At 39.4% G+C, this 9,922-nt stretch overlaps 1 protein-coding gene across 1 annotated transcript; it reads right to left on the minus strand.

The window, feature by feature from the left end:
* Positions 1 to 322: 322 nt before the first annotated feature.
* cldn2 (claudin 2) lies at positions 323 to 9,023 on the minus strand. Its single transcript, XM_081390684.1, has 3 exons — positions 8,980 to 9,023; positions 5,278 to 5,428; positions 323 to 1,731 (listed from the first exon to the last, which is right to left on the minus strand). The coding sequence occupies exon 3, from the start codon at positions 1,674 to 1,676 to the stop codon at positions 861 to 863; it is 816 nt and encodes a 271-aa protein (XP_081246810.1). The 5' UTR covers positions 1,677 to 1,731; positions 5,278 to 5,428; positions 8,980 to 9,023; the 3' UTR covers positions 323 to 860.
* Positions 9,024 to 9,922: the final 899 nt, after the last annotated feature.

Raw genomic sequence — 9,922 nt, forward strand, 5'->3', positions numbered from 1 at the left:
ATGTTACATTATTACATGTATACTCACTATAGTACTGTACTATAAAGGTTAATTTTGGAATGATTTGTTTTATTATTTTAATATTTTTAACATTTATTTATTTTATTTATTTATTTAAAAAAAAAACTATTCTCTAAACTCTTGCACAGGCTTGCGGCCCCTGGAGATCCTCCGACCCCAGTTTGAAAACTCCTCCCACTTTTATTTGACTTAAAACTTAACTACAAAGTATACCAGTCTTCCTTTCACATTTTTACTCTAAAATTCTCTCGTAGTTTCTAAGAGAAGAGGAACATAGTGTTTTTGAGTCTGGAACCAAAGACTAATAAACAACCCAAAACTTTATTAACAGTGAATATGATCATTTAGAGCTCAAAGTGAGTGCATATAGATTTGTTAATTTTGACAAAGTGAACATTACTGTCATATTCAAATATTCAAACAAACTGTGTAAAACAGTCAATGTTGCAAAAAACATGTGACTACAAAAACATTTTGTATGTTTAAGTGCAGTTATGATCCAGTGCTTCATAAAAGAGGGCAGCTGAAAAGTCATTGTCAAATATTAGCTCTGCATGTTAGCATATGATCCTGTCGATTCATATTGAAAATCATCTTGCTGTTTATTTAGTATTTTTGAACCTCCAAACAAAAAAACAGAAATGTCCAATGTGAGACCGAAACCAAAAAGCACCTCATTATTGTGTTCAATCAAATTCTCTGGGAATGTGTCCGCTCTGCTTGTGCCTTAATCCAACAATCCAACCCATTATAAGAGTCTTTTGACGGTTCAAGTATTAATCACTTAAGTGCTTTTAGGAGAAACGGTACAAAACGACTGCACAGATTAGTGCAAATCCTCAAACATAGCCGGTGACGTCATACCCGGCTGCTGTGTTCTGCCGAGCCGATTTCCTGGGATCCTGGGCGGGCATATTGGAGTGGGTACTAGTGCTTGTATGGCTGTTAAGGGTCTGGTTCTTGTTGGTAAAGTTGGGGTTAGTGGTGGAATGTAGAGTAACTGGATGGTAAGGCATGGAAAGCGGCTGTCCGCGCGGGACTGTGCGGTCAGGGTAGGGGTAATGGCGTCTGGTTCCCCTGCTACCATCTAAATCATCACAACAGGATGCACTCAACAGCCCTCCACCAAGCATGGACAACAGCGAAGAAGCCAAACCCACATACAGGCAGTCGCCAATCTCAAACTTGAGCCCGGCTGGCATGTTCTGCATGTAGAAGGTCTGCACCACCTCATGGGTCTTCCAAGACACGGGGATCAACGCCAAAAGCCCTGCCAGGAGAAACAGGGAACCACCTGCCCCAGCCACCTTGGTCTTGATCGAAGAGCCGTCCATGCAGACGGTGCACTGCATGCCGACGGTGGACACGGCACAGGCCATGACTGAGAAGATGGACGAGATGACCATCATGGCTCTGGCTGTTTGTAGATCAGTGGAGAGTCCCAGAAGGGTGTTGTAGGTCTCACACTGGAAGGCTCCAGTGCTCTGGTACACACACTCCATCCACAGACCTTTCATGCTGACCACCGCCGTCACGATGTTAGGGCCAACGTGTGCGGACGTCGCCCAATATGGCAGAAGAGTGGCTACCAGGGTCCCAAGCATGCCAAAAAGGCCAAAAAAGAAACCCATCAACTCCAACGCTGCTATCGCCATGTCTCCCACTGGATGAATGTGTTCTCCAAAAGTCAGACACACTTCTGCTTGATCACTGTAAAGGAAAACAGCTCACTTTAGCTTTTTTAATCATTTTTAATTCTCAATAATTTAACTGCAGTGTGTTATTCAATATTACATTTAAAGTTAACTTAACATTTAAGGCAAGGCAAGTTTATTTATATAGCACATTTCATACACTATGGCAATTCAAAGTGCTTTACATAGAAAGGAATACAAATAATCACAAAATAAAAGCAAGGAAAATTGAAATGGTATTCAAAATGCTTTACATAGAAAGAAATAAAAATTTCACACTATGGCAATTCAAAGTGCTTTGCATAGAAAATAAGCACAAAATAAAAGCAAGGGAAATTAAAACAGTTATAAAAGGAATGAATTAGAGTAAAATGAATTAAAGTAGTAAAAAGATGATACATAGAATAAACTTCTCATCTGGCAAAACACCGATGTATCTTATTTTGCATCTTTCAATTTCCCCAATTAAGTGGTTTATGTTTCTCTCTTACCCAATTCTCAGTGCCATTTGAGCTCAGTTTAGAATCAAAAGGAAGAATACAGTGCAGTCAGTCGGACGTACAGTAGATACTCTGAGATTTTTCCCTCAGCGCTCCTATATACAGTGAGGAAAATAAGTATTTGAACACCCTGCTATTCTGCAAGTTCTCCCACTTAGAAATCATGGAGGGGTCTGAAATTGTCATCGTAGGTGCATGTCCACTGTGAGAGACATAATCTAAAAAAAAATATCCAGAAATGACAATGCATGATTTTTTAACTATTTATTTGTATGATACAGCTGCAAATAAGTATTTGAGTGATTGAGTGAACACCTGAGAAAATCAATGTTAATATTTGGTACAGTAGCCTTTGTTTGCAATTACAGAGGTCAAACGTTTCCTGTAGTTTTTCACCAGGTTTGCACACACTGCAGGAGGGATTTTGGCCCACTCCTCCACACAGATCTTCTCTAGATCAGTCAGGTTTCTGGGCTGTCGCTGAGAAACACTGAGTTTGAGCTCCCTCCAAAGATTCTCTATTGGGTTTAGGTCTGGAGACTGGCTAGGCCACGCCAGAACCTTGATATGCTTCTTACAGAGCCACTCCTTGGATATCCTTGCTGTGTGCTTCGGGTCATTGTCATGTTGGAAGACCCAGCCTCGACCCATCTTCAATGCTCTAACTGAGGGAAGGAGGTTGTTCCCCAAAATCTCGCAATACATGGCCCCGGTCATCCTCTCCTTAATACAGTGCAGTCGCCCTGTCCCATGTGCAGAAAAACACCCCCAAAGCATGATGCTACCACCCCCATGCTTCACAGTAGGGATGGTGTTCTTGGGATGGTACTCATCATTCTTCTTCCTCCAAACACGTTTAGTGGAATTATGACCAAAAAGTTCTATTTTGGTCTCATCTGACCACATGACTTTCTCCCATGACTCCTCTGGATCATCCAAATGGTCATTGGCAAACTTAAGACGGGCCTTGACATGTGCTGGTTTAAGCAGGGGAACCTTCCGTGCCATGCATGATTTCAAACCATGACGTCTTAGTGTATTACCAACAGTAACCTTGGAAACAGTGGTCCCAGCTCTTTTCAGGTCATTGACCAGCTCCTCCCGTGTAGTTCTGGGCTGATTTCTCACCTTTCTTAGGATCATTGAGACCCCACGAGGTGAGATCTTGCATGGAGCCCCAGTCCGAGGGAGATTGACAGTCATGTTTAGCTTCTTCCATTTTCTAATGATTGCTCCAACAGTGGACCTTTTTTCACCAAGCTGCTTGGCAATTTTCCCGTAGCCCTTTCCAGCCTTGTGGAGGTGTACAATTTTGTCTCTAGTGTCTTTGGACAGCTCTTTGGTCTTGGCCATGTTAGTAGTTGAATTCTTACTGATTGTATGGGATGGACAGGTGTCTTTATGCAGCTAACGACCTCAAACAGGTGCATCTAATTTAGGATAATAAATGGAGTGGAGGTGGACATTTTAAAGGCAGACTAACAGGTCTTTGAGGGTCAGAATTCTAGGTAATAGACAGGTGTTCAAATACTTATTTGCAGCTGTATCATACAAATAAATAGTTAAAAAATCATATATTGTGATTTCTGGATTTTTTTTTTTTTAGATTATGTCTCTCACAGTGGACATGCACCTACGATGACAATTTCAGACCCCTCCATGATTTCCAAGTGGGAGAACTTGCAAAATAGCAGGGTGTTCAAATACTTTCAAATACTATTTTCCTCACTGTAACTCTAGACGTCTTTAGAGAGATCAATTTTCACCTCAATTGAAAAAGGTGAACACTCACAACTTGCTCACAAATTTGATTATCCAGACCCTCAAGGTTTCCCCCACTACAATACTGTGGATTAACTAAACCCACCGGACTAGTATCCCCATACTAGTCACCACAGTGTTCCATTGACCATCATGAGTAAATCCCCCTCAGGTACCTTTTAACAATTTAGACAGTTATAAAAATAATTAAAAGAGATAAACTGGCAAAACACTGGTGTATCATATTTTGTACAGCTGCTTTCTATACTGTGAGATTATCCCATGTGAAATGTACTGTGTCTGTGGTGATCTTTCGACATGTCTAAAAATCTATTTGACGTCTCCAATAGACCCGTTTTTTCCCTAAAATCAGACTGGAGGAGCTCTAGAACTGACTCCTCGGGTTCACTGCCCCATCAGTCCACAGAACCTCGAGTTTAATTGACACATCAAACTCACTACTCCACCACAGACCCAGGTCATCAGCATGGTTTCATCTCTCAATTTCTCCAATTAAGTAATTTATGTTTGTCTCTTATGCAATTTTCAGTGCCATTTGAGTTAAGAATCAAAAGGAGGATGCAGAAATAAAATACAGTGTAATCAGTCGGACGCACAGTGGCACAGTGCTCATTCAGTAAATGCACTGGAAGGTGGTTCGGAAGAAACTTCTTTTTATGTCTGACCCTTCTCATATTTTGTATGAGGAATATCAACTTTTGCCGTCAAACAGAAGACTTAAGAGTAGCATAAGCTAGAATGAGCAGATTTCGCAAATCTTTTGTTCATTGGACTGTAAAATTAATAAATCAGAATTGGTAGTAAGTAAGTAAGTCTAAGGTTCTGAAAAATAGAAAGGACTAAATCAATGCACTGCAGCCGGTTATGTATTTACAGACTTGTATTTGTTTTAAGTGGTGTTTATTGTATTGCATTTTGTTACATGATGTGGATGTGTACGGATGTGAGACAGTAAACGCTGTGGGATGGGAGAACATTTTTGGAAGACAATTCCATTAATAAAGTGAAATCGAATTTAATTTAATTACAAATGTGTAATTTCAAGTATATTTCTACATGACATACAAGTGTCAATGCTTGTCAGAACATTCAGCAGTACACAAAGACAACAGAAGTAATTAAGAAATAACATATAAAGTTGTACATAAGCCTTACTTTTAAAAACACTCTTAAATTGCAAAAATATTACATTCAATACACACTTATGTATATTCTTTTATTATTTCCATATCAAGTACTCTTTTTAAAAGTATGCTAAAGTGTAATGCGAGTGTACTTACACTACATATGTTAACGGGTGAGAAGTTTCCAGTGGTTCTTAATTCACTCGTGTGGATGTGTGTTCCCACAGTCCTTCTATATGTGATCCTACCATCTCTGTTGTGCTGTAGATATTAGAAGCTGCCCCTGGTCATGTACACACAGGCACCTCTGGAAAAGATAAGTTAAATATTTACTCGTTACTCACCCCAAAACTGACCTTTTCTGCTTTCATCCCAAAAACAAGGCCACTTGGAAAAGGACAATGTCAATCCTAGCATGTAAGTGTTATTTTTTTCCAGCAGTGTGGAATTCACTCAAATGTTATCAGATGTTTTGCATTTTATAAAAAAAAAAAATATATATATATATATATATATATATATATATATATATATATATTAGGGATGCACGATATTTATCAGCCGGTTTTTGATTCATTTAAAACCATCGGCATATCGGCAAAAGCATGAAAAAGGCCGATACCGATGGTTTATTAATTAACTGCTTGAAGGTTGAAGGAGCCCATTGTCTGAGTTGCATGTCATTTGCATATTCAACATAAAATAGTTTGTCAGATGTGGATCGGGGGTGGGGAATTTGTAAATACGTGAGTGATTAGTCAACATTCACGTGAGAAATGCACGCTGAATAGGAGTCTCGGAAAAATATCTGCGGTCTGGTCCTTTTTCAAAAACTCGGATAAAGACCAAAAAATCGCCATTTAAAATCAATAAAATCTCAATACAAATCGCAACTAAGAATTTCGCCATTTAAAATTAATAAAAAACTAAGAATTTCAACACATCCAAATTAATCTGCCAGCTGAAAAAGCATCCTGGGGTGCATTTCCCGAACAACGACATAACTCGCTGCTTAACAACCGTAGTGCGATGCATCGTTGAAGAAATCAACTAGCTAGTCACGACTGTTTACCGAAAACGTATTGTCGGAAATTGGTCGTTCAACCACGTTGGTTAATGATGTCACGCACGTGGTGGAGTAATACCTTCTTTTAATGAAACTGTTTGAGTTTGAATTAACGCTAGTTTTGATAGATGTTTTGATATAAATTACAGACATGGCATTTGAGGACTATTTCTCATTTTTCTCAGTTATTTTGCTTTATTTCCAGATTCAATCATAAGCTCGTTCTTACATAGTCGAGCACGTTGACACATGCGCAGTCTACAAAAACGGTGCTTTAAATCTCTTGACAAACTAAAAGATGTAAATGACATTTTTATGTATTCTAAATTAAAGGTGCTCTAAGCGATGTCACACGTTTTTTAGGCCAAAACATTTTTTGTCACATACAGCAAACATCTCCTCACTATCTGCTAGCTAGAGTTGGGGTACTCGAACTCGGACTCGAGGCGTTTCTCAATGTCAAGGTAGGATCCTCGGAAGCCAGAATTTCGAGGATGCTACGTCATCGACATCCGTCTAAGGACTGTTCCAATGTCGAGGATCCTCGGAATTTCCACCAAGGACTGAGTCCTTCGTTCGAAAAATATCCCATATACAGGAAAGGATGCATATGTGTAGCCTTCGCGCTCTTCGCGCTCTCAAATCACCCACAATCCTATGCGCGCAGTTTTGCTATCTTGTTCAAAAAATTCAAAATGTTGGACGTTAACGGAGTCGGAGCGTTAACGGGTCAATATGCTTTCAAATGTAAATATATTTACGTTACCAAACATTTGTTTAAAAAAAATAATTACATCCATTATGTTACGGGTCAAATTGACCTGCACTGTTTAAACACACTTGACAGTCAAATAATCAATATGATTAAGTTTATTGATTTAAAAACGATTATATTGCCTGAGTGAACAGAACTGCGTCCATAGCAACGCTCTGTTTTTCATTTTCACTGACGTAATGACGCACTGGCGTGCACTTGCTAGCCTGTTCCAGAGCCATAGAGAGAAAGAGTTGCGACACTCTTTGATGTCGCCGCTATGGCTGTCACGTGGTTCATGTAAGCCCCAATAGTTCCAAAACATACGCTGGCTGTCATGCTCTTCTATGGGACAGACAGCAGCGATTGCATTATTGAACGGTAAATATAAAATAAAACACACACCCAAGTACTTTTTCAGCTGTTATTGCATTATTGCATTTTGTTAATGTCAGTTTTGCATTTGGAGATAAGTTTTAGGCTTTATTTTTGGAGGGAAAAGCTCAGTGTTCATGTTCGCATGGGTAGTAGCACTGGCTTTAGCGGCTCTAACTTAAAGGTGCAATGTGTGATATTTCTGAGGATCTATTGACAGAAATGCAATATAAGATCCATAACTATGTTTTCAGTGGTGTATAAAGACCTTACTTAATGAACCATTATGTTTTTATTACCTTAGAATGAGTCATTTATATGTACATAACCGCGGCCACCCCTTCTATGAAGGTCGCCATATCGTGACGTCATGTTTCTACCGTAGCCGACAGCGAACAGACAGACGCGTTTCATCACTAACTTGAATAAGAAGCAGCAGAAAAAGACGCGGCTTCCTACGTCGGCCACCGTAGCCTCTCATTCGAGTTTGAAATTTCAAGGAAAGGCCGCGAATTATTGACCGATTGCAATTCGCAAATCTCACCACTAGATGCCGCTAAAAATCACACACTGCACCTTTAACTTTTCCATATCATTCATCTGATGATGGACATCTCATGATATTTATTTTAGCACAACTGGGCTGTATCAGGCTATTGATTCCCGTGATTTTGCTTATAAATTTTGATTCAGCCATTAGCCTACCTTCGTGATCACGCAAAGAGGTCTGCCGTGGCGGTCCGTTCAGAGTTCGCTTAAATATTTTTTATAAAACAATGACAGACAACAAAAATGTGTGCTTGTGTGGGTGTGTGTGAACAAGAAAAACAAAAACCAGGGGCAGGTGATCCACAGGACTGGTGATCCCATAACAATCATAGAGGTCCAGCATGGTTCTCACAAGCCGCTTCACTCAAGACAATAAAACATAATGAAAAGTTAGTATATCCCAAAAAATTAAATTAAATTAAAGTTGCTATAAAGGTGGTGGTGATTCATTACCGAACTCTTATTGTCACAGCTGACGAAGTCGCACTAGCTAGCAGGCAGTGCTTGAAAATTGGTTGAAACAACCAACATAAAATATAAATAATTACGCTGTGCATATACAAATGAAGACCAGTATAAGCATCGCAAAGGGCCTCTGATACAACATAGACAGTTGACAAATCAAAAGAGCTCGATATTTCAGCAACTTAACTCTAGAACAACTCGACGCGCAGCAATGTAAGTGAATGGTGTCCAACGCCAAAATGACAGTGTTTAGAACTATTCCGATCTTCAAATCCCGGAAGTAGGCGGTTAAAAGCGCCGCCATTATTTACAACGGAGGTCTATGGGAGTGTCGCAACTCTTTCTCTCTATGGCTCTGGCCTGTTCCATTTACGTGTTCTCCGAATGCTAAAGAGGAGCCTCGCCTAGCCTCTGAAGGAAGTGACTTGGAAGGAAGTATCCTTGACATTGAGAAACACCTTCGGACTCGAGTCCGGACTCGAGTCCAATTTTTAATGAACTCGGACTTGTCACGCACTCGGATGAATTTGTACTCGGACTTGACACGGACTCGGACATTTTAGACTCGGAAAATTTGCCGAGTACAGTCGAGTCCGGGCACTGGAGGACACAATATTATTCAAAAACGAAACGAAACGAAACTGCTTACATTGTGTTGTGTCAGTGTTGAGCATTGTAGCCAATCACAGATATGTATATTAAGCGCATGAACACAGTGGCCAATCAGAGTCGTTTTGAGTCACCATGCGGAGAAGTCGCTCAAAACGTATGTTCAGAATCAGCGCGAGTTTTATCCTTTCGCAAATCTCCTCATAAACAACAAAGTCTTGACGCGATATAAATAAGAGATTCGCTGTGCAGTGCGGACAACTTCAGTGTTTATGACGAGAGTTTCAGTGAGAGTGCAGAACGCGGTAAGTAAGTGATGGCTTAAAGTGAGCGCTATTGATCTAAATAATATATTTGTTCATGCTTGTAGAGGACCAGTGGTTACGTTCACACTGTAAATTAAAAAGAGTGATAACTGCATTTAAATGTGGGAGAGAATCCGCAGAATTTTAGTCCTGTGAGTCATGAAATTGCGATCGATGATTGACACAGTAACCATAGCAACATGAGAACGTGATAACCATAGCAACATTTTGGCATCTAATAATGTTATGATTTTTGTTACATTGATTTAGCCTACACTTTAGTCACAAGTTTAGGCTACATACACCTTGCAGAATCTCCAAAATGTAATATTTATTTATTTTTTAATGAGGATGATCATAAAAACATTGTTTCTATTTATTACTGCCCTGAAAAATCTTTTTCACATAATGGATGTTTTATAGCCTAGTCCACAAGAAAAAATACAAACACAAAATACAAGACAAATTATATAAGCTTGATTTTAATATTGTGTTTCATTACCTGAATGATCCACAAGTTTTTTTTTTAGTTTTTTTTTTTTTTTTTTATGGTTGTTCATGAGGAAAAATCCTCCAGCTCCTGCACATTCTTTGCTTTTCCAGCATCTTCTGCATATTTGACTCCTTACTAGCAGTGACTATGATTGTGAGATCCATCTTGTCACACTGAAGACAACT

The sequence above is a fragment of the Scardinius erythrophthalmus genome (genome assembly GCF_964197995.2).
Source record: "Scardinius erythrophthalmus genome assembly, chromosome: 17".
In the NCBI taxonomy this organism is placed as follows: Eukaryota; Metazoa; Chordata; class Actinopteri; order Cypriniformes; family Leuciscidae; genus Scardinius; species Scardinius erythrophthalmus.

Coding starts and splice junctions, on each gene's coding strand:
- cldn2 (XM_081390684.1), bottom strand. CDS start 1,676: ATGGCGATAGCAGCGTTGGAGTTGATGGGTTTCTTTTTTGGCCTTTTT.